Raw genomic sequence first — 25,025 nt, 5'->3', positions numbered from 1 at the left:
TCTATGAAATATATGCAAGTTAAACCATCCAGGCCTCATGCACTCAAAACAAAAACTCAGCCTTGTGCACTGCAAGAACTTTTATTTAAACATCTCTGCAGGACAGAAGTTAATCTCCCAGCTCAGCCACATTTCCAAACAATGATCTGCACAGATTGGCGATAGATGCTGGTTCACAAGTTAGTGCTCAGAAACCCACACCATCCTGGAAACACGGGCGGTCTGAGGAACAGCCTGAAGTTGCGTTCATTTCTAAACCAGAAGGTTAGAGCACTTCCAGGCACGAGGGAGCAGTGATCGCTGCACACTATCCAACACAACTAAAAGAAAAACTATTCTGCACATGGAGTCGGTATTCACAATGCAGTGAGAGTTGTAGAAATAGCAGGGACCTCAGCCTAAATTTTCTGTAACATTGATCATAGAAAATTAATTAAAATTAAATCATTGGTACTGCAAATGATGTATTCAAGGTTTATTATTGGAGAAAGGCTGTGGGGAAGAAAGTTGAAGCCACAAAGTTTTAACCATGAACGTTAAATAGCAGGCAGAATTTACACAACGAATTGTGACTGGTGTAAGCACAAAGGTGGCTGTCGTTCTGCACCAGCAAGATGAATACCACTTGCCTTGCTTTAGTGGTGCTGGTTAGGGAGGAATATTGGCCAGGACAACTGGCAATACACCCCCCCCCCCACAAAGTTTAAAATGTTGGAGAGTTACATGTACTGGTGTCTGAATTACCTCGCTCTGCTTTCAAAGTGTTGGTCAGAAGTCACCTTGAGAACAGACCTGTTGCACACAATTCACTCTCCAGGGGGGGGCACTGCAGATTGGGAATACTCAACAGAACTCGATCTCCATTCACAATTTCACTTTGGGGGGGGGGGGTTCTGTGCAATGTTTGCAGCGGCAACATTTAAAGGGGAACTGGGATAAGTGTTAAGGAAAATGATAAAAGTAGAGAAGTGGGGTTAGATCAGATAGCTCTAGATTAACAGCTAGCACTGGCACAGTGGGCCAAATGGCCTTTTGCCGTAATCTATGATCTTATGACAAAATGGTTATTTCCAGGCTCTCTGACCAGCACAACACAAGGGGATCCAGTAAGGTATTCTCTCCCTTTACTAATATATATAGCAATCCAAATCAGAGATTACCCTTGTATGAGTACTTACCAATAGAAATTTACAGTGCATCTATACAAAAACACACGGCTCTAAAATAAGTTAAATCCCCATTTTATTTCCGAGACGCAGATGACAAATGAAAAATGTTCTCTCCTCCCACCCCTAAACACACGGATTAAACGGCAATCACACTATTCAGATCCACGTGTAGAATCCTGCCACCAAACCAGAGAGGCTTGACCAATACTGTCCATCGCCGTGATCCATAAACTAAGGGTGCGTCACTTCTCCAGAGGCGCATAGTTCAGGAGTTTCTCGATCAGGTCCACGTGGGAGAGCAGCATCCGTCTGCAGCAGTAGCGTTTCAGGCCCAATGCGTCCAGTGCATCGCTGGGAATTAAAAACCCACAATCAGTAACAGGTTAGTGCTGCATTGCTGATTCGAATCCTCCATCCTACCCCATCTTAAAGAATTCAATTATGAGGACAGTGTACGAAAGGCTGATATTTAGTAGACGAGAATCATATGTATAACTTCAAGTGTAGCCATTGACCAAATAATATTACCCATAATTACTCCTGGGTAACTAGAAAACTTGTTCAAAATGTAGCTGCAGAGTCAAAAGCAGTTTTGATAACAGCCACAGAATGCGAGTGAAGGTTAAATCATTAAATAACATATTATGATGCCAAGTAGAAATTAGAATTCGCTTAACAAAACTAATTGCAACGATATTTAAAAAATAATTAGTATAAGGACATAAAATGAGAGAGATCATGGAGATAAGGTATTTATCTGGTCGATTAAAGTGAGATAGTTTGGATACCTCAAGACTAGTGAAACAGCGCTGATATGGGCCCTTGGTATAAAGGCCTTGTACCAGGGAAGCTAGAAATGAAAGATATGGTAAATTCCAATGGGGTGAAAAAACTATAAACAAGATAACACTGGACATGGCAAAGTTGGTGGAAAAATACTGGAAAGGCAGGATACTACCTTAGTCTGAGTGACAATGGTATTTTGACCATTAGAACCAATTAAAAAAGGTGATTTTGTTAAAGACCATATATGGACACTGGCCAAACCAACTTTTGATGATAAAAGGGTTAAAACCTCGATACCCAAAGAACAACTTCACACAGACGTACTGCGAGAACAAAGGAACAGACTTAAGACGACGTAATCTGTGTCCGAGAGGTTCCAGAGACCAAAGGCTGCGAGCTACTCATTAAAACTATCGCCTAATATTAAGTATATTACGCTGCATGCTTAATAAATATTGATCTGTTGCTCAAACATACTGGCTGCTGCCTACTGGTGTCTTGTCCAAGAGATCATTAAGATCTTACTTGTGTGGTTAGGCTTGTGTTCCCTCGAGTATAGAAGATTAAGGTGTTTAAGATGATTAAAAGGAGTTGATAGGGTAGAGAGAGAGAGAGAAACTATTTCCTCTGGTGGGGGGGGGGCGGGGAGTCCAGAACAAGGGGGCAGAACCTTAAAATTAGAGCCAGGCCGTTCAGGGGTGATGTCAGGAAGCACCTCTTCACACAAAGGGCGGTGGAAATCTGGAACTCTCTCCCCCAAAAAGCTGTCGAGGCTGGGGGGTCAATTGAAAATTTAAAAACTAAAGATTGATAGATTTTTGTTAGGTATTAAGGGTTACAGAACAAAGGCAGGTAGATGTTGAGATACAGATCAGCCATGATCTAACTGAATGGCAGAGCATCAAGGGGCTGAATGGCCTCCTCCTGTTCCTATTCCATGTCCTCACCAATCTCCACTGGCTCCCCATCACATTAACTTCAAAATAATTTTCAAATCCTTCCACATCCACACTCTCCCTTATATAAAATTGCACCAGCCCTAAATTCCAACACTGATCCTGGTCTGTTGTGTGGGCTTCAGCCCCCATTGGTGGCAGAACCTCCAGCCATCATGCCCTTCTCTTCTTAACCTCTCCCACCCGAACTCCAAAGCCTCCGCAAAGGCTACCTCTTCAACTATGCTTTCGGCCACCTCCCCTCCTCTTCCCGGCCCCATCTGTGAAACCCCTTGTGACATGTGTGTTACATGAAAGGTACGAGTTATATTCATGGGCAATACTGCACATGCACTGCTGTGTACAGGAACAGGAGTAGGCCATTCAGCCCCTCAAGCCTCTGCAACCATTCATTCATTCAGTTAGATCATGGCTGAATTGTACCTGAAATTAATTTACCCACTTTTGCTCATATCCCTCGATAGCTTTATCCAAACGTAGCGAGGCATACTTACCGCTCAGTACATATACGAGATGGAGAATTCCCTGCACCTCAACAAGCAACAGATCCCAAATCAGTCTATTTGGGCAAAATGCAGAATCCCTGGCTGATTTAACCAGGCCAAGGGTACACACTCTCCAGAGGCACGGACTCCGGGCACGGTTCCACAAGGCACTGACAGCAGCCCCAGTCTCCTGCCCAGGAGACCATCCTTTAGATGCAAGCTCAGACTGGCAGGTTATTCAACCGTGGGCTGTTGAGCATCACAGCAGAGCCCCACCCTGACCCCACCACACTTTCCACTGTGATCACCCGATTGCGATTAGGGGGTGGTTCGGAGCGGAGGAACGCGGAGTTCTGAGGGCCGCAGCGTTGCAGAATTCTCTCAAAGGGTTGTGGCAGCTTCTGAAGGCCAGTCCCAAGGTGCAAGTGCGCAGCTCTGGGTAGTGAATGAATCACAGACCATTTGATACCCAACGTTAGCCGTGGCTCAGTGGGTCGCACTCTCTCACGTCCGAGTCACAAGGTTGTGGGTTCAAGTCCCACTTCAGAGACTGGAGCACAAAAATCTAGGCCGACACTCCCAGTGCAGTGCCGAGGGAGCGCTGCACTGTCGGAGGTGCTGTCTTTCGGATGAGAGATTATACCAAGGCCCCGTCTGCTCTCTCAGGTGGACGTAAAAGATACCACAGCACTAATGGAAGAGCAGGGGGAGTTCTCCCCGGGTGTCTTGGGGGCTGATATTTATCCCTCAACCAACATCACTAAAAACAGATTATCTGGTCATTATCACACTGCGATTTGTGGGATCTTGCTGTGCGCACATTAGCTGTCGCGTTTCCCTACATTAACAACTGAGCGACCACACTTCAAAAAAAAGTACTTTGTTGGCGGTAAAGCACTGTAGAAAGGCAAAAAAACGAATAAAAGTTCTTTCTAAATCTCCACGCGCTCAGCTTAATACGTTAACACAAAAGCAAAATGGGGCGGATGCTGGAAATCGGAAATAAAATCAGAAAAATGACAGGAAACACTCAGGTCAGGCAGCGTCCGTAGAGAGAGAGAAAAACCACAGAGTTAATGTTTCAGGTCGATGAGCTTTGGTCAGAGCTGGGGGGGGAAGTTAGAGGAAAGATAGCTTTTATTTCAGCTTAATAATACGCTGCTGGTCGGCTGACCGACCGCCCGCGGCGTCACGCACAGATGCAGTGTTCAAGAGGGGGGGATAAGTCGGACTCCCCGGGCCGGCGGTGGCTATCTGTCCATCTCTCTCTCCCCCCCCCCCCCCCCCCGCCACACCCCCGGCCCACTCAGTCCCCCGGTCCCCGGGACACTCACCATCTTTCACCCCCCCCCCCCGGACACTCTCACACCGGCCCCCGGGGGACTCTCTCCTTCCCCCCCCCCCGGCCCACTCACTCCCCCGGGACACTCACCATCCTTCACCACCCCCCCCGGGACACTCACCATCCTTCACCCCCCCCCCGGGACACTCACCATCCTTCACCCCCCCCCCCCGGGACACTCACCATCCTTCACCCCCCCCCCCCGGGACACTCACCATCCTTCACCCCCCCCCCCCCCCCGGGACACTCACCATCCTTCACCCCCCCCCGGGACACTCACCATCCTTCACCCCCCCCCCCGGGACACTCACCATCCTTCACCCCCCGGGACACTCACCATCCTTCACCACCACCCCCCCGGACACTCTCACACCGGCCCCCGGGGGACTCTCTCCTTCCCCCCCCCCCGGCCCACTCACTCCCCCGGGACACTCACCATCCTTCACCCCCCCCCCCCCCCGGGACACTCACCATCCTTCACCCCCCCCCCCCCCCGGGACACTCACCATCCTTCACCCCCCCCCGACACTCTCACACCGGCCCCCGGGGGACTCTCTCCTTCCCCCCCCGGCCCACTCACTCCCCCGGGACACTCACCATCCTTCACCCCTCCCCCCGGGACACTCACCATCCTTCACCCCCCCCCCGGACACTCACCATCTCTCCCCCCACCCCGGGACACTCTCACACCGGCCCCCGGTCCACTCACTCACCCCTCGGTGTACTCGGCCTGCAGCAGGCCCAGGTAAGCCTCCCACTTGTTGCCGACAACCTTGCCGCAGGTGAAGCAGCGGACCGGGATGATCATCCTGCGCTGAGAGGGAGGGTAGAGACGGTGAGGTAAAAGCTCAAGGAATTGAAATGAAAATCAGGCCCGAGAGGAAAGCGCGACCCGGCAGCAGCGGCGACGAAACTTTTCAGGCTGCAGGCCCCTTCTGGCTCCTCCTGCGCATGCGTTACCCGCTCCGCGCCGCTTACTGCGCATGTGCCGGAGGTGGAGAGCGAAGACGCTCGTCCCTCCTGCGCATGCGTTGTATGGTGCCTGCCGGTTACTGCGCATGTGCTAGAGGATGAGGGCGGGCGGGAGCAGTGGGTGAAATTGCGCATGCGGTCTACGGGTCCGTCTGGTCCAGCGTGACAGTCACCCGGCTGGTTACTGCGCATGCGTTACTCGCCGCGCCAAGGCATGGTTACTGCGCATGTGCTCCGGGGGGGTGGGACGCCTTGGAAGGCTGGAGTGACGCCTTCGAAGCAGCAGAGGGCGCCGCTACTGTGACTATCAGTGAGTGGAGGGTGGAGCCAAGTTCCGCACCCATGAGGACGGCCTCAACCGAGATCTTGGGTTCATGTCACACTACATGTAACCCCACCTGATGCAGGGTCATCCAGACTCGAGTCGACATTGGCTTGTTCTCTCTACACAGATGCGGCCGGACCTGCTGTGATTTCCAGCCAAAAAAAATGTTTTTTGTCTGTTTTTTTGTTTTTCATACAGACCCCAGCATCTGCAATATTTGACCCCTTGTGACCCCACCTCATTGTTCTTTGATGTAATGTTTCCCTGACTGACCTGTTTGGACACCATTCACACCTTTGACTGCTGTGATTATCTCTCTGCCGAGGTGCGATAAATGGCAGTTGGAAAGGTTACCTGTAAACATCTGACATGATTCTCTGACTATATAAGCTGTGTCTTTATGCATTTCTCCACTTCACCTGACGAAGGAGCAGCGCTCCGAAAGCTTGTGATTTCAAATAAAGCTGTTGGACTATAACCTGGTGTTGTGTGACTTCTTACATTTATCAGTGGAGGCACTGAGAGCAAAGAGGGGGAATGGGAAAAGGGGGAATTAGGGGAATGGGAGAGGGGGAATTCGGGAATGGGAGAGGGAATTCGGGAATGGGAGAGGGGGAATTAGGATAATGGGAGAGGAGGAATTAGGGAATGGGAGGGGAATTAGGGGAATGGGAGGGGGGAATTAGGGAATGGGAGAGGGGGAATTAGGGAATGGGAGAGGGGGAATTAGGGAATGGGAGGGGGTCATTTTTTAAAAATTTGTTTATGGGATGTGGGCGTCGCTGGCGAGGCCCAGCATTTATTGCCCATCCCTAGTTGCCCCTTGAGAAGGTGGTGGTGAGCCACCTTCTTGAACCGCTGCAGTCCGTGTGGTGAAGGTGCTCCCACAGTGCTGTTAGGGAGGAAGTTCCAGGATTTTGACCCAGCGACGATGAAGGATCGGCGATATACTTCTAAGTCAGGATGGTGTGTGACTTGGAGGGGAACTTGGAGGTGGGGGTGTTCCCATGCGCCTGCTGCTCTTGTCCTTCTGGGTGAAAGAGGTCGGGGGTTTGGGAGGTGCTGCCGAAGAAGCCTTGGCGAGTTGCTGCAGTGCATCTTGTAGATGGTACACACTGCAGCCACGGTGCGCCAGTGGTGGAGGGAATGAATGTTTAAGGATGGGGTGCCAATCAAGCAGGCTGCTTTGTCTTGAATGGTGTCGAGCTTCTTGAGTGTTGTTGGAGCTGCACTCATCCAGGCAAGTGGAGAGTATTCCATCACACTCCTGACTTGTGCCTTGTAGATGGTGGAAAGTCTTTGGGGAGTCAGGAGGTGAGACACTTGCGGCAGAATACCCAGCCTCTGACCTGCTCTTGTTGCCACAGTATTTATGAGGCCGGTCCAGTTAAGTTTCTGGTCAATGGTGACCCCCAGAATGTTGATGGTGGGAGATTCGGCAATGGTAATGCCGTTGAATGTCAAGGGGCGGTGGTTAGACTCTCGCTTGTTGGAGATAGTCATTGCTGGCACTTCTGTGGCACGAATGTTACCTGCCACTTATCAGCCCAAGCCTGAACGCCGTCCAGGTCTTGTTGCATGCGGGCATGGACTGCTTCATTATCTGAGGAGTTGTGAATGGCGCTGAACACTGTGCAGTCATCAGCGAACATCCCCATTTCTGACCTTATGTTGGAGGGCAGGTCATTGATGAAGCAGCTGAAGATGGTTGGGCCTAGGGCACTGTCCTGAGGAACTCCTGCCGCGATGTCCTGGGGCTGTGATGATTGACCTTCAACCACCACAACCATCTTCTTTTGTGCTAGGTATGACTCCAGCCAGTGGAGAGTTTCCCCCCCGATTCCCATTGACTTCAGTTTTACTAGGGCTCCTTGATGCCACACTCGGTCAAATGCTGCCGATGTCAAGGGCAGTCACTCTCACCTCACCTCTGGAATTCAGCTCTTTTGTCCATGTTTGGACCAAAGCTGTAATGAGGTCAGGAGCCGAGTGGTCCTGGCAGAACCCAAACTGGGCATCAGTGAGCAGGTTATTGGTGAGTAAGTGCCACTTGATAGCACTATCGATGACACCTTCCATCACTTTGCTGATGATTGAGAGTAGACTGATGGGGCGGTAATTGGCCAGGTTGGATTTGTCCTGTTTTTTGTGGACAGGACATACCTGAGCAGTTTTCCATATTGTCGGATAGATGCCAGTGTTGTAGCTGTACTGGAACAGCTTGGCTTGAGGCACGGCTAGTTCTGGAGCACAAGTCTTCAGCACGACAGCCGGGATGTTGTCGGGGCCCACAGCCTTTGCTGTATCCAGTGCGCTCAGCCGTTTCTTGATATCACGTGGAGTGAATCAAATTGGCTGAAGACTGGCTTCTGTGATGGCGGGGACCTCAGGAGTAGGCCGATATGGATCATCCACTCGGTTTCTGGCTGAAGATGGTTGCAAACGCTTCAGCCTTGTCTTTTGCACTCACGTGCTGGACTCCACCATCATTGAGGATGGGGATATTTATGGAGTCTGCTCCTCCCGTTAGTTGTTTAATGGTCCACCACCATTCATGACTGGATGTGGCAGGACTGCAGAGCTTTGATCTGATCCGTTGATTGTGGAATCACTTAGCCCTGTCTATAGCGAGCTGCTTCTGCTTTTTAGCATGCATGTAGTCCTGTGTTGCAGCTTCCCCAGGTTGGCATCTCATTTTTAGGTACGCCTGGTGCTGCTCCTGGCATGCTCTTCTACACTCCTTATTGAACCAGGGTTGGTCCCCTGGCTTGATGGTAATGGTAGAGTGAGGGATATGCCGGGCCATGAGGTTACAGATTGTGGTGGAATACAATTCTGCTGCTGCTGATGGCCCACAGCCCCTCATGGATGCCCAATTTTGAGCTGCTAGAGCTGTTCTGAATCTATTCCATTTAGCACGGTGGTAGTGCCACACACGATGGAGGGTGTCCACTTCATCTCCACAATGACTGTACGCCTGGTGCTGCTCCTGAAGATGTCATGGACAGATGCATCTGCGACAGGAGGGCGGGCGGTAGGTGGTAATCAGCAGGAGGTTTCCTTGCCTATGCTTGAAGCCATGAGACTTCATGAGGTCCGGAGTCAATGTTGAGGACTCCCAGGGCCACTCCTTCCCAACTGTATACCACTGTGCCGCCACCCCTGGTGGGTCTCTCCTGCCTGTGGGACAGGACATACCCAGGGATGGTGATGGAGGAATCTGGGACATTGGCTGAAAGGTATGATTCTGTGAGTATGACTCTGTCAGGTTGTTGCTTGACTAGTCTGTGGGCCAGCTCTCCCAATTTTGGCACAAGTCCGCGGATGTTGGTGAGGAGGACTTTGCAGGGTCGACTGGGCTGGGTGTGCCGTTGCCGTGTCTGTAGCCGGTGCCGAGGTCAATGCTGGATGGTCCGCCCGGTTTCCTTCTTATTATTGTGTTTCGTAGCGGTTTTGTTAAGAGTCAACCACGTTGCTGTGGGTCTGGAGTCACATATAGGCCAGACCGGGTAAGGACAGCAGATTTCCTTCCCTAAAGGGCATTAGTGAACCAGATGGGTTTTTACATGGTCACCATTACTGCTATTAGCTTTTTATTCCAGATTTATTTAATTAACTGAATTTAAATTCCCCAGCTGCCCTGGTGGGATTTGGATTACTAGCCCAGTTACATTACCGCTACGCTACCATTCCCATAATGAAAAGGGAGGGGGAACGAGGGAAGGAGGAGGTGAAATTGGGAAAGGGGGAATATGGAAAGGGGGAGGGGGTGCTTTAAAATGTTATGATTCTCTATTGGAACACGGAGATGGGATGAGGAATTGGGCACAGGGCAAGGAAAGCGGGGGGAAAACAGGAAACATAAAAGAGAATGAAGTAAAGTAAAAATGTAAAAAGCAGCATAAAGGAAAATAAACGTCGCAGCTAGCCGCCATTTAATATAATTCCTTATTGTTCACACTTTGTGAGATTTTGAAATAGCTAAATGGGATATTTTGGGTTAAATATGCGAGTAAAAAGCTACTCAGGATGATTTGTTCAGGGAAATATATATGTGGGTGAATAAAGCAATGGGGTGGGGAGCAACTAATTATAAATAATCTCAGCAGTGTGTAATTTCGAAGTGAGAAGGATGGGGGAGGGTAGAGGAAAGTTGCAGTGATGAGAGTTTGAAGTTTATAGTAAGAGGGAATAAACACTGATTCCCGGAATTTAAGGTTTCAGAAATTCCCCCATCCAGAGACTGAGGCTGTAAAACCTTACAGGAAACTTCCTTTTAATCCCACAACTTTTACTCAAAACTTACTTTCTTGCTCAATCTATTCGTTAAACATTTCTCTCGTTCGTTTTTTTTAAACCTTTTTTTAAACCCAAACTTTATAAAAAGTATATTTAGACAAAAAGTTTCAATAAGTAAAAAGTTTCGAGAAGGAAAAGTTTATAAATTAATTTCACAAGCAAAAAAAAGTTCCGAAAGAAAAAAAGTTTATAAAATTAAATCCAGAAACAGTTAAAAGTTTGTTTATAAAAAAAGTATACACAGAAAGCGAATACAAAGTTTAATCAGGGAGAAAAAGTTTTCGAAACTTTTTACTATTTAAACTTTTTTTTTCTAAATATACTTTTTTTAATAAACTTTTACCTGTCCCCCCCCCCCCCGTCCCCCGTTACTTTCCAAACTTTTTTTTCTTTTCCCCTCCTCTCTGCCTCTTTAAACCTTGAGAGCGAAGCTGTTTCCATCCCCACCCACTTCCGCCTGTCTGTAACCCAAGGAGGCGTTTATCCGACCCCCAAACCCTCCCGAGCGTCTCTGCCGAGGAGGAATACACCAGGGGATCCGACTCGGGATCAGCAGAACAAGCCGCCGAAGATCAGCTCAGAATCGCCTTCTACAGCTGGGCAGACAAAAGTAAGTCAGTGACTTTTTACATTGGTGAACAAAAACTTTATTTTATATGTTTTGATTTGTTTTTTGGGGGGGGGGGGTGGTGGTGAGTGATGGAGATTTCTCTAAGTCCTCGGGTCAGCTTTATCAGGATGGAAATAAAATGGCATAGACAGGATTTAAAAAGAGGGAATGGTAACAGAGAGTGTTTAGGCTGCAAATTGCCCTGCTCGTAGCTTCTGAAAGAGGCTCACTGTATATCCCCCATCACTCAAGCTCAACTTTTCCAACGTCACTATCCCAGAAATGGGACATGTGTGGACCGTGACAGCGAGGGACTTGTCCTGGGTTTTTTTTTTACGAAAGGCCAGAGAGAGAGAGAGAGAGAGGCTGGTGCTGCTGGTTTAATCAGGAATGATGGCCATCGCTTACTTTCACCAAACGTCCCCCCCCCCCCCCCCCTGGCAGTTCACAGGACCCAGTTCTGAGCAGACTTTTGGAGTGGGGGAGACGGGCAGCGAGCTGAAGTGGAATTCTGGAGTGCGGGACATAGTCCCTGAAGACACTGACACTTGCGGTGGAGTGCAGGGGATGTTCAAAAAGGAAAGGACAGAACTTGCATTTATATAGCGCCTTTCGCAACCTCAGGACGTCCCAAGTAGCTTCACACCCAATGAACTTTTTTTTTTGAAGTGTAGTCACTGTTGTAATGTAGGAAACACAGCAGCCAATTTGCGCACAGCAAGCTCCCACAAGCAGCAGTGCGACAATCTGTTTTTTAGCGATGTTGATTGAGGGATAAATATTGGGCCCAGGACACCGGGGAGAACTCCCCCCTGCTCTTCGGAATACTGCCCTGGGATCTTTTATGTCCACCTGAAGCATGGCTGACACCGACAGTAAATGACACTGGAACACAATGATGAAGGACTTCAGTGATGTGGAGAGATTAGAGATGCTGGGGTTGTTCTCCTCAGAGCAGAGAAGGTTAAGAGGAGATTTAATAGAGGCGTTCAATATCATGAAGGGTTTTGATGGAGTAAATAAGGAGAAACTGTTTCCAGTGGCAAGAGGGTCGGTAACCAGAGGACACAGATTGAAGATAATCGGCAAAAGAACCAGGGGGGAGATGAGGAGACATTGTTTTTACGCAGCGAGTTGTTGTGATCTGGAACGCGCTGCCTGAAAGGGCGGTGGAAGCAGATTCAATAATAACTTTCAAAAGGAGAATTGGTTAAATACTTGAAAAGGAAAAAATTGCAGGGCTCTGGGGAAAGAGCAGGGGGGTGTGGGACTAATTGGAGAGCTCGTTCAAAGAGCCGGCACAGGCACGATGGGCCGAGAGGTCTCCTTGCGTGCTGTATGAGTCTACGATAACGTTGGGTGAGATAGTTGCCAGTGTGAAATAATGCGGGGGGGTCACTGACATGGGGGTTTGAGTTGGCGCGCAATAATTCACAAGATTGCTTTCAGTGGTCTTGGAGTGCAGCGAGTGACTGTGAGTCCCTTTCAGCCGTGAGACCGTCAGTCGCACCCCAACTCCCCCCACTCGCTATCTGGACTTGCGCGTGAGGTGTTCGTGGGTGACAGATATCTGCAAAACCGTTACCCTATTAACAGCCAGTGCCGTCAGGATCGATGTAGTGGGGAGGGGGGGGGTGGGGGAGGTGGAGGGCGGGTAACCCAGAAATTCCTTTCCAACAGGAAATCTGCGCAGAGTTTGGAAAACTTTGACGGCACTGAGCTCTCCAGGGAGTTCAACAAATAAACAGCCTTCGACTGAGTCCAGACTGATAGGGGCTCCCTGCAAAGGTCAGGCTACGCACTCAGTGCTTCATTAGTTTTGAGTCTGAATAGGCTTCTGCCATCCCCAGTTCTCTCCCCTCCTCTCCCGAAGAGGGACAGTCACTGAGGTGGGATTCCAGCGAGCCTGAGGGTCCTGAGCACAGCAAGTGAAACATTGGGCCGCTCTTCTACCACAAGCCATATCTGATCTGCACCATTTCCAGCAGGGTGCACTTGGACAATGGCCAAGTCTTGGCCTCTCCCTAGACCAAGGCTGCCCATACCAACTGGACCACCTCAGTCACGGCTCTGACTGGGATCACCTGGTCCGTGTGGCCCAGTACAACAACTTGCATTTATATAGTGCCTTTAAAGTAGTAAAATGTCCCAAGGTGCTTCACAGGAGCGATTACCAAACAAAATTTGACACCGAGCCACATAAGGAGATATTAGGACAGGTGACCAAAAGCTTGGTCAAAGAGGTAGATTTTAAGGAGCGTCTTAAAGGAGGAGAGGCGGAGAGGGAACTCCATAGCACCACAGGCCAACGTCCCACAGGCCAACGTCCCACGTGCCAACGTCCCACGTGCCCAACATCCCACAGGCCCAACGTCCCACAGGCCCAACGTCCCACAGGCCCACGTCCCACAGGCCAACATCCCACAGGCCATCATCCCAGGGGCCAACATCCCACAGGCCAACATCCCACGTGCCAACGTCCCACGTGCCAATGTCCCACAGGCCCAACGTCCCACAGGCCCAACGTCCCACAGGCCAACATCCCACAGGCCATCATCCCACACGCCAACATACAGGCCGACGTCCCACAGGCCGACGTCCCACAGACCGACGACCCACAGACCGACGACCCACAGGCCCACATCCCACAGGCCAACATCCCACAGGCCAACGTCCCAGGGGCCAACATCCCAGGGGCCAACGTCCCACACACTGGGTGGTGCAGTTATCCACTACTCCGTGAATCTTTCTTCATTTCACTGTCTCTGACAGCCTTTGCTGCTCCGCCCGCTGCCTCTATCACTGCTCCTGGAATCCCAATGTTCTCATGGTCAAGTGAGATTCCGTGTCCCTTCCTATTGGAAACTCTGAATTAACTGGAAAAATAACACTCCCATAGATTGCAAAACCCATTACAATGGACAGGGTGGGACTGTTTCTTTTAAAGGAACCGTGCTGTGCACAAAAAGAAGTTATTAATTTTTGTTCCTAATTATAAGTGGCATTCAGTGGCTCCCCTCGGCACCGTGAGTTTATTCAGCCGATCCAGGAAGGTTCAAAGTTCAACCCCGGGGCTGTCCCGAGTTATCTGATCTCAGTCGGACTTGTGGTCAGGTCACATTTAGCCACAGGGTCCGAGTTGGGAAAATCAGCAACAGTTCCCAGTTCCACTCCTCGCTGAGACGAGAGCGATTCAGCTCGCTCTTTTTGTTTGTTTGGTTTTTTTTCTCCCTCTCTCTCTGCCTCTCTCTTTCTCTCTCTGTCTTTCTCTCTTTTTCTCTCTTTGTCTCTCTCTGCCTCTCTCTTTTTCTTTCTCTTTTTCTTTCTCTTTCACTTTCTCTCTGTCTCTTTCTCTATCTTTCTTTCGTTCACTCTCTTATTTCTCTCACTTTCTCTCTCACTTTCTCTCACTCTCACTTTCTCTCTCTCTCTCTCTCTCACTTTCTCACTCACTCACTCTCTCTCTCACTCTCTCTCTCTCTCCCTTTCTCTCTCTCTCTCTCTCTTTCTCTCTCTCTCTTTCTCTCTCTCTCACTTTCTCTCTCTCACTTTCTCTTTTTCTCTCACTTTCTCTCTCTCACTTTCTCTCTCTCACTTTCTCTCTCTCACTTTCTCTCCCTTTCTCTCTCTCACTTTCTCTCTCTCCCTTTCTCTCTCTCTCTTTCTCTCCCTTTCTCTCTCTCACTTTCTCTCTCTCCCTTTCTCTCCCTGTCTCTCTTTCTCTTTTTCTCTCTGTCTCTCTCTTTCTCTCGTTCACTCTCTCTTATTTCTCTCCCTTTCTCTCTCTCTCTGTTTCTCTCTGATCTAATTTACAGCCCCCCCCCCCGCCCCCGGATTCTCTCTCCTCCTCCAGGCGCTGACCCCTGTGCTGGAGGGAGAGTTCTCTGGGTACTGGCCCCAGTCCAGCTCATTCAGCCAGTGCACACTGGCGCGAGTGGGCAGGGAGGGAGAACATAAGAAATAGGAGCAGGAGTAGGCCAATCGGCCCCTCGAGCCTGCTCCGCCATTCAATAAGATCATGGCTGATCTGATCCTAACTGCCAATCTACTATCACAGAACCATCTCCTGAATCTAACAGAATTAGACACACGAAATAGGAGCAGGATCAGGCTACACGGCCCCTGGGCCCGCTCCGCTACCCACAGGGCCATGTCCGATCCGAACCTAGACTCATGTCCAAATTCCTGCCCGCTCCCCGTAACCCTTAATTCCCTTTACTTCTAGGAAACTGTCTATTTCTGTTTTAAATTTATGTAATGATGTAGCTTCTACAGCTTTTTGGGGCAGCATATTCCATGGACCTACCACCCTCTGAGTGAAGTAGTTCCTCCTCATCTCAGTTTTGAAAGAGCAGCCCCTTATTCTAAGACTATGCCCCCTAGTTCTAGTTTCACCCATCATCGGGAACATCTTCCCCGCATCCACCCGATCCAACCCCTTCACAATCTTATATGTTTCAATAAGATCGCCTCTCATTCTTCTGAACTCCAATGAGTAGAGTCCCAATCTACTCAACCTCTCATCCCCGGGATTAACCAAGTGAACCTTCTTTGTACTGACTTGAGAGCAAGTATGTCTTTTCTTAAGTATGGACACCAAAACTGTTGGCGCGAGTGAATCAGAGAATCATAGAATGGTTACAGCACAGAAGAAGGACATTCGGCCCGTCGAGCCCCGTGCCAGCTCTCTGCAAAAGCACTTCAGCTAGCCCCACTCCCCCGCCCTTTCCCCGTAGCCCGACAAATGTTTTTCTTTCAGGTGCTTATCCAATTCCCTTTTGAAAGTCACGATTGAATCTGCCTCCACCACCCTTTCAGGCAGTGCATTCCAGATCCTAACCACTCGCTGTGTAAAACAGTTTTTCCTCATGTCGCCTTTGGTTCTTCTGCCAATCACCTCCAATCTGTCTCCTCTGGTTCTCGACCCTTCTGCCAATGGGAACAGTTTCTCTCTATCTACTCTGTCTAGACCCATCATGATTCTGAACACCTCTATCAAATCTCCTCTCAACCTTCTCTGCTCTAAGGAGAACAACCCCAGCTTCTCCAGTCTATCCACGTAACTGAAGTCCCTCATCCCTGGAATCATTCTCGTAAATCTTTTCTGCACCCTCTCTAAGGCCTTCACATCCTTCCGAAAGTGCGGTGCTCAGAATTGGACACAATACTCCAGTTGAGGCTGAACCAGTGTTTTATAAAGGTTCATCGTAATTTCCACGCTTTTGTGGGCTGGGATTGTTGGGGCAAGCAGACAGTGACTGTAAGCTGTACGTGACTGTGTGACTGTACGGTCTGCGTTGGGCTATTGTTTGACGGGTTCAGGCAGGAACACACAGCTTTTGTTGTTTATCTTGGCTGCCTCTCTGGCCGAAGCAGATTACTGAATCCTTTAAACCAGGGCTGGGCAGAGGAGCCCCAGCTGTTCAACGAGCTCTGCAGGGAGTAGCTAGCGTGTGACACCCACAGCGTCCCTCTGGGCTCAGGGACACGATCAGGCCTTGCGACACACACCACTGTAACTGCTGTTCTGTGTCAGGCTTTGTACCCTGTGCAGACCAGTGTGTGTGAGTGCCTTGGCTACCCAGTGGCAACCTTGGGGCTGCTGATCTGGGCCTCGTGCTTTTGAGATTTATTACCAGAGGAAATGGAGCTGAGCTGGGGGAGTTTCTGCCCTCGCTGCCCCCCCATCCGCCGCAGTTACTCGCACTCCAGCTCGAGCCTCCCATTCTATCAGTCTGTTTAATAGCTTTGCCGAGTGAGTGACTCCTCATCTACCGGAGCCACTAACTCATGCTGAGGTGTAAGTTCTACTGCAGCCGCAAGCCTGCCAGCAACCTTTGGCTGAATGGCCATTCTTCAGGTGCGGGGGCCAGCCAGGCTGTTTGACTGTGGGGGGGCATCGCAGCTGAACCTGATCCTGAAATCGGCTGCCCGTGTCCTAACTCGCACCAAGTCCCGTTCGCCCTTCACCCCTGTGCTCGTTGACTTACATTGGCTCCCGGTTAAGCAACACCTCGATTTTTAAAATTCTCATCCTTGTTTTCAAATCCCTCCATGGCCTCGCTCCTCTCCCTATCTCTGTAATCTCCTCCAGCCCCACAACCCCCCCCGAGATATCTGCGCTCCTCCAATTCTGGCCTCTTGAGCATCCCCGATTTTCATCACTCCACCATTGGCGGCCGTGCCTTCAGCTGCCTGGGCCCCGAGCTCTGGAATTCCCTCCCTAAACCTCTCCACCTCTCTCTCCTCCTTTAAAACGCTCCTTAAAACCGACCTCTTTGACCAAGCTTTTGGTCACCTGTCCTAATATCTCCTTATATCTCGTCAGCTGTGGCTCAGTGGGCAGCACACTCGCTTCTGAGTCGGAAGGTTGTGGGTTCAAGTCCCACTCCAGGGACTTCACAGAATCTACAGTGCAGATAGAGGCCATTTCGGCCCATCGAGCCTGCACCGACACATATCCCACCCTATCCCCGTAACCCCACGTATTTAATCCCCTAACACTAAGGGTCAATTTATCATAGCCAAATCAACCGAACCTGCACATCTTTGGACTGAGCACATAAAGCTAGGCTGACACTCCAGTGCAGTGCTGAGGAAGTGCTGCACTGTTGGAGGTGCCGCCTTTCGGATGAGACGTTAAACCGAGGCCCCATCTGCTCTCTCAGGTGGACGTAAAAGATCCCATGGTACTATTTCGAAGAAGAGCAGGGGAGTTCTTCCTGGGGCCAATATTTATCCCTCAACCAACACAACAAAAACAGATTATCTGGTCATTATCACATTGCTGTTTGTGGGAGCTTGCTGTGCGCAAATTGGTTGCCACGTTTTCTACATTACAACAGTGATTCCACTTCAAAAGTATTGGCTGTAAAGCGCTTTGAGATGTCCGGTGGTTGTGAAAGGCGCTATAGAAATGCAAGTCTTTCTTTCTTATGTGGCTCAGTGTCAAGTTGTGTTTGGTAATACTGCTGTGAAGCACCGCGGGATGTCTTACTACACTAAATGCACTATATAAATGCAAGTTGTTGTTGTTGAAATCCAGACTTTCCAGTAAGGGGGGAGGGGGTCACTGGAAAACACCTCGGCAGCGGATCTCTGGCTGAACTTTTTCCCACTATCCCTATCCCAATGGCACTGAAGCCAATTGTAAAGTCCCTCCACCCCCCCCATCCCACAACAACTACATTTATATAATAAAGAAAGACTTGAATTTCTTTAGCGCCTTTCACGACCACCGTCCCAAAGCGCTTTACAGCCAACAAAGTACTTTTTGAAGTGGAGTCGCTGCTGTAGTGTAGGAAACGCGGCAGCCAGTTTGCGCACAGCAAGATCCCACAAACCTTTAAAACGTCCCAAGGCGCTTCACAGAGCGTAATCGGACAAAAAAACATGACACCGAGCCACATAAGGAGCTATTTGGACATGTGGCCAATAGCTTGGGTCAAAGAGGTAGGTTTTAAGGGAGCGTCTTAAAGGAGGAGAGAGAGGCGGCGAGGTTTTAGGGTGGGAATTCCAGAGCTTGGGGCCTGGATCAACTAACCCGACACGGACCAGGGCTCGAGTCCTGGGACCCTTTCTGAGTCAGCGTGGATTAGTACATTCCCGCACTGTGCCTTTAACCGCCGGGGAGGTGCTGGGGGACACTTACGATTGAGTGAAGATCCATGGCCCAGGACATCAGGGTTGGAAAAGTAGGAAAGATTGATTAAATAAACCAAAATGTAGTAATTGGCCGGGCGCTAAGTTTTTAAAAAAAACCTTTAGATTGTTGGAGGAAATGAAGGCACGGGGGGGAGATGAGGAATTGGGAACGAGTGCGTTCCGAGCCAGAGACGGCCCTGACATGAATGTCGTCATTCATGTGGAAATGACTTATGAAATGATACTGGGCGGCCTGCTGTTGGCGCTGTCCAGGGAGAGTATAAATACTCGGGCACGGGCCCAGCTTGCTCAGGACATTCTTTAACAGGAACTAGTGAAGGACACAACTCGATCTCCATGTTGAAAAACAGTTGATTAAAGCCTTGTTTAATACTTAGACCAAGTGCCCAGTAGTTTTCTTACGTCAGGCCCGATGAGCTTTGGTTTCAGCCCAGCGAGGACGCAAGGGAGAGGAGGAGGAATATGCAGGAGAGTACCTTGGGAGTTTAGGAGGGGCAGGAGCGGAAAGTTCAGACACAGACCAGGCAGCAATAAAATAGAGAGAGAGAGACGCAAGAAAGACGGAGAGAGGGAGGTTGGAGGCTACAGGTGAGAGAAGGATCTACTATCAGAGGACAGGTTTTTTCTCGTACCCTGCTTAACATATAATCGTCATCTGTTTTCAATTAAGCCTCCCTGCATCACTGCTAAACACTGAAGCTATAAACAGTCACTGCATAACTATTCCAATAAAAGTCTTCAAGCTCTCGGCAGAACTACATGTACATTTTTATTGTATCCTGAAGGTGAGATCTGTTTGCAAAGTCACTTGCTGCCATAAAACTAAACTTGGACCCAACTTGCCCTGATGTTAGCGAACAGAGAGTTGTCGGCCGTGGCTCAGTGGGCAGCACTCCCGCCTCTGAGTCATGAAGGTTCTGGGTTCGAACCCCCACTCCAGAGACCTGAGCACAAAAAATCCCGGGCTGACTCTCCCAGGGGCAGTACTGAGGGAGCGCCGCACTGTCGGAGGGGCAGTACTGAGGGAGCGCCGCACTGTCGGAGGGGCAGTACTGAGGGAGCGTCGCACTGTCGGAGGGGCAGTACTGAGGGAGCGTCGCACTGTCGGAGGGGCAGTACTGAGGGAGCGCCGCACTGTCGGAGGGGCAGGACTGAGGGAGCGCCGCACTGTCGGAGGGGCAGTACTGAGGGAGTGCCGCACTGTCGGAGGGGCAGTACTGAGGGAGTGTCGGAGGGGCAGTACTGAGGGAGCGCCGCACTGTCGGAGGGGCAGTACTGAGGGAGTGCCGCACTGTCGGAGGGGCAGTACTGAGGGAGCGCCGCACTGTCGGAGGGGCGGTACTGAGGGAGCGCCGCACTGTCGGAGGGGCGGTACTGAGGGAGCGCCGCACTGTCGGAGGGGCAGTACTGAGGGAGCGCCGCACTGTCGGAGGCGCCGTCTTTTGGGTGAGACGTTAAACCGAGGCCCCGTCTGCCCCCTCAGGTGGACGTAAAAGATCCCATGGCACTATATAGAAGAGCAGGGCAGTGCTGCCCATTTCCTGGCCAATATTTATCCTTCAACCAACAGATTATCATTTGTGGGAGCTTGGTGTGCACAAATGGGCTGCCACGATTCTCTACATTGCAACAGTGACGAGACTTCAGAAATTCTTTAGTTGGCTGTAAGCCCTTTGGGACTTCTTGAGGATGTGAAAGTTGTTATAAGTACAAGTCCCTGGGGGTGAATTTACACAGAATGTACAGCACAGAAACAGGCCATTCGGCCCAACTGCTCCGTGCCGGTGTTTATACTCCACACCTGCCTCTTCATCTCACCTTCTCGCCAATTCCTTCTATTCCCTTCTCCCTCATGTGTTTATCCAGCTTCCCCTTAAATGCATTTATACTATTCGCCTCAACCACTCCCTGTGGTAGCGAGTTCCACATTCTCACCACTCTCTGGGTAAAGACATTTCTCCTGACTTCCCCATCGGGTTTAATAGTGACTCTCTTATATTGATGTCCCCATTGGACATGGGTGGTGGGACAGGCGGAATCTCATTGGCCGCTCATGATACGCCCCGCCCAATATTCAGTTCTATTGTTGAACTAAGGGAGGCATCCTCCAGACAGTCCTATCTTTATCTTTCTGTCTGGCTTCATCATTGTACCTGTTGTCTGCTGCTACCCTAGGTTAGATAAGTTGAGAGTATTACAGATAATATATGTGTTTGCATAACCTCTTGTCGCACTGGAATATCTCACAATTTCAGTTCGTTTTGGAGTGCAGTTAATGTTATGTAGGTGAATGTGGTCGCCAATTTTCATACATATAGGAACAGGATTAGGCCATTCAGCCCCTCGAGCCTGTTCCGCCATTCAATTAGATCATGGCTGATCTGTATCTAGTGTGTCAGCCGTGGCTCAGTGGGTAGCACTCTCGTCTACTGAGCCAGAAGGTTGTGGGTTCCAGTCCCACCCCAGAAAATCTAGGCTGACACTCCCACTGCAGTACTGAGGGAGCGCCGCACTGTTGGAGGTGCCGTCTTTCGGATGAGACGTTAAACCAAGGCTGCATCTGCCTCCTCAGGTGGACGTAAAAGATCCCATGGCACTATTCGAAGAAGAGCTGGGGAGTTCTCCCCGGTGTCCTGGGGCCAATATTTATCCCTCAATCAACATCACTAAAACAGATTATCCAGTCACTATCACATTGCTGTTTGTGGGAGCTTGCTGTGCCCAAATTGGCTGCCGTGTTTCCTACATTACAACAGTGACTACACTTCAAAAAGTACTTCATTGGCTGTAAAGCACTTTGGGACGTTCTGAGGTCGTGAAAGGCGCTATTGAAATACAATTCTTTCTTTGAATTCCATTTACCTGCCTTGGCTCCATATCCCTTTATACCCTTGCCCAACAACAATCTATCATTGACCCCCCAGCTTCAACAGCTTTTTAGGAGAAAGTGTTTCAGATTTCCACTCCCCTTTGTGTGAAGAAGTGCTTCCCGACATCACCTGGCTCTAATTTTAAGGTTATGCTCCCATTGTTCTGGACTCCCCCCACCAGAGGAAATAGTATCTACCCTATCGAATCCTTTAATCATCTTAAACACCTCGATTGGATCACCCCCTTAATCTTCTATACGCGAGGGAATACAAGCCCAGTCTATGCAACCTGTCCTCATAATGTAACCCTATGAGCCCCGAAATGACCAGTTAATCTGAGGTGTTGGTCGAGGTGGAGGAGAGATCTTTGGCCGAGACACTGGGAGTGCTCCTTGTAGTCGATACCCACCAGAACCTGCAGACCAGGCCTGGGCTTAATTAACATCTCGCCCAAGAGCGAAAGAGGTGTTTGGAGATTAAGGAGTCTGACTAAAGCTCTAGGCAGCTCCCCCCAGTGGCCCGATGGGTTAGTGCACAGCAAGGTGCTGGCTTCGCTATTGGGGCGCTCTAGTTAACCCCCCGCCGGCCCCCCCCCACCTCCATATTTTAGATGGGGTGGAGTTGCCAACTCTGGTTGGACCTGTTCCTGTAGGTTTCATCACATGAACTCCCACCTCACCCAGTCAAACAGCATTTTTTTCCCTCCATCTCCAATGTGTTCATAATTAAGATGCAAAAGTGTTCAAAGAAAGTGAAGTAAACTCATATCTTGATATGATTTCTCTCCCGGGTTTTGCTCGCGGCAGTGACCTGGAGATTAATCTTCAATTCCTGGAGACTCCAGGCCAACCCTGGAGGGTTGGCAACCCTACTTGGGGTGGGCGGGGAGGGGAGTAAAACCTCCCCCAGGTTCCCAATCCTTCTTGCTGCCACGAAACCCTGCCAGAGAGTGTGGTCATCAAGTGAGGACTAGATCTGGAATTGTTGTGACGCCTCCCATGGTTCAATAGCCCAGGAACCCTCATTGCCTAGGCTCACGCCCAGAGAATGGTCATTTAGGCAAGGTATCGGAGGCTAGCCTATGCCCGCGTAGCTAGTCTGGTGCCAGTGCATGCCCTCAACAGATGCACACTGTGTGTGGTGGGGAATTGGTTTGAATTATATAAGTACGGACATTTTTTGTTTTAAGTCGAGACATCCAAGGTTAGCAGAAGGACACAGACAGCAAGGACTCGGTGGTGAAGGAGGATCACTTTAGCCACAGTAGACCAAAATCGGGTGATTCTTGTGTTCAAATCCCTCCATGGCCTCGCCCCCCCCCTCCCTATCCCTGTAACCTCCTCCACCCCTGCAACCCTCCGAGATCTCTGCGCTCCTCCAATTCTGCCCTCTTGAGCATCCCCGATTTCCATCGCTCCACCATTGGCGGCCGTGCCTTCATAGAAATATAGAAGATAGGAGCAGGAGTAGGCCATTCGGCCCCTCGAGCCTGCTCCGCCATTCAATGAGATCATGGCCGATCATCCAAATTCAGTACCCTGTCCCTGCCGTCTCCCCATATCCCTTGATCCCTTTAGCCTTAAGAAATATATCCAACTCTTTCTTGAATATATTTAATGAACTGGCCTCCACCACCTTCTGTGGTAGAGAATTCCACAGGTTCACCACTCTCTGGGTGAAGAAATTCCTCCTCATCTCTGTCCTAAATGGCTTACCCCTTATCCTTAGACTGTGACCCCTGGTTCTGGACTCCCCCGCCATCGGGAACATCCTTCCTGCATCTAGTCTGTCTAGTCCTGTTAGAATTTTATACGTTTCAATGAGATCCCCTCTCATTCTTCTGAACTCAAGCGAATATAAGCCCAATCGACACAATCTCTCCTCATACGTCATTCCTGCCATCCCAGGTATCAGCTGCCTGGGCCCCCTCTCCTCTTAAATCGCTTCTTAAAACTTACCCCTTTGACCAGGCGTTTGGGCTCCTGTCCTATTATCTCCTCATGTGGCTCGGTGTCAAATTTTGTTTGATAATCGCTCCTGTGAAGCACCTTGGGACATTTTATTACGTTAAAGGCGCTGTATGAATGCAAGTATCGTAGTTGTTGTTGATTCCAAGAAGTTAAGTGTGTTCAGAACACGCACCTCACTTAGATGGGCAGTTGGAGTAGAAAGAGTGACCGCGAATTGGAAGGAGGAAAAGGTGTGACTGTTACAGACACAATCGGGATTGAGCGGATGACATGAATGTTGCAGACACAAAAGCTCTGTGGAGAACATTAGGTCCAGTCACGCTGGGAGCTGGGGACCGACTTCTATCGAATGCAACAGGGCAGAGTTGAACAATTTAGATTGGAATGTTAGACGAATGTCCGGGAGTTTTCAGTGGTTAGGGAGTCCTTAATCCCACAACCCTTCCTCGGCCTTCTCCGCCCCCGCTCGCCCTCTCCCCAGGCTACCACCGCTCTCCCTGGCCCCCCCCCCCAAGCCCCCCCCCTCTCCCCTGGCCTCCCATCTCCCCCCCTCCCCCTCCCCAGCCTCCCGCCACCCCCCCCACTCCCTCTCCCCAGCCTCCCGCCCCCCGCCCACCCCCCTCCCCGGCCTCCCGCCCCCCCCCCCCACACCCCCACTCCCTCTCCCCGACCTCCCGCCTCCCCGACCTCCCCTCCGGCCCCCCCCCCGCCACTCCCTCTCCCCGGCCTCCCGCACCCCCCCTCCCCGGCCTCCCGCCCCACCCCCTCCCCGGCTTTCCTTCCCCCCTGCCCTCTCCACAAGCTTCCGCCCCTCTCCCCAGCCTCCCCCCCCGCCCCCTGCCTTCCGCCGCCCCCCCCCCCTGGCCTTCGCCCCCCCCCCGCCCTCTCCACAAGCTTCCGCCCCTCTCCCCGGCCTCCCCCCACCCCCCCCTTCCCTCCCGCCCCTCTCCCCGGCCTCCCCCTTCCCCCCCCCTTCCCTCCCGCCCCGCCCCTCTCCTCCCGCCCCTCTCCCCGGCCTCCTGTCACTGACTCACTTTTCATTGCCTGGCGATTCCTCCCCCACTCTTGTCTCCACCTTTTCCCGGCAGGGTAGATGGCCTCTGCCTCTGCACTATTTCCAGGACTGTTACAGCACGAAGCTGACTCTTGCGGTGTGACCTAGAAGGTTCAAAGCTGGAATTAAATTGATACGATCTGCCTCAGTGGTTGAATGAATGATCCCAGCTGTTGCCCTGGGCTCTCGCTGATCATTCCTCGTAATACCCCATCCTTAGGGAGGGTGTTTTCCAAATGTGTTACCACCTTGCATATTTCACCCCTCACCTACATTTTGTTTGAAAGCAAGTTAAGTTTCCTCCTCTTCCAAGGCAAGGATAAGCCGACAATATCAGTTTTTGATTAACCTGCAACAGGATTTGGATCCCTCTTCCTCTGCGTCTTGGCGAGAGTGTCTGAATAAATACAGTGGGATCTTTCCCTGCTCCCCAATTTTTTGTTGTTGTTGTTGTTCCGAGCCCGCTGCTAGATCATGGCTCAGTGGGCAGCACTCTCCCACCTCTGAGTCAGAAGGTTGTGG

The 25,025-nt window shown here is 50.6% G+C and overlaps 2 protein-coding genes across 2 annotated transcripts in view; one reads left to right on the top strand and one right to left on the bottom strand.

The window, feature by feature from the left end:
* Nucleotides 1-1,225: 1,225 nt before the first annotated feature.
* polr2l (RNA polymerase II, I and III subunit L) lies at nt 1,226-5,708 on the bottom strand. The gene is made up of 2 exons (XM_085969865.1): nt 5,452-5,708; nt 1,226-1,520 (listed from the first exon to the last, which is right to left on the bottom strand). The coding sequence occupies exons 1-2, from the start codon at nt 5,544-5,546 to the stop codon at nt 1,412-1,414; spliced, it is 204 nt and encodes a 67-aa protein (XP_085825991.1). The 5' UTR covers nt 5,547-5,708; the 3' UTR covers nt 1,226-1,411.
* Nucleotides 5,709-10,805: 5,097 nt separating this feature from the next.
* The window catches only part of LOC147099607 (tetraspanin-4-like), a 60,298-nt gene continuing 46,078 nt past the window's right edge, over nt 10,806-25,025 (top strand). The window contains exon 1 of the mRNA XM_085969864.1: nt 10,806-10,944. The gene's annotated coding sequence lies outside the window, so the exon portion shown is untranslated. The remainder of the gene's footprint in view (nt 10,945-25,025) is intronic.

Source organism: Somniosus microcephalus, chromosome 28 (genome assembly GCF_052327205.1).
Source record: "Somniosus microcephalus isolate GS21.2 chromosome 28, FLI_Smic_1.0, whole genome shotgun sequence".
NCBI classification, from domain to species: domain Eukaryota; kingdom Metazoa; phylum Chordata; class Chondrichthyes; order Squaliformes; family Somniosidae; genus Somniosus; species Somniosus microcephalus.
The sequence above is the reverse complement of the archived record's forward strand: the minus strand, read 5'-3'. Positions and strand labels throughout refer to the sequence as shown.

What these genes read in the sequence shown, in the direction of transcription:
- polr2l (XM_085969865.1), bottom strand. Translation starts at nt 5,546, where the DNA reads ATGATCATCCCGGTCCGCTGCTTCACCTGCGGCAAGGTTGTCGGCAAC. An exon ending in CAGGCCGAGTACACCGAGGG is followed by an intron (nt 1,521 to 5,451) that starts GTGAGTGAGTGG and finishes TTTAATTCCCAG; the next exon opens with CGATGCACTGGACGCATTGG.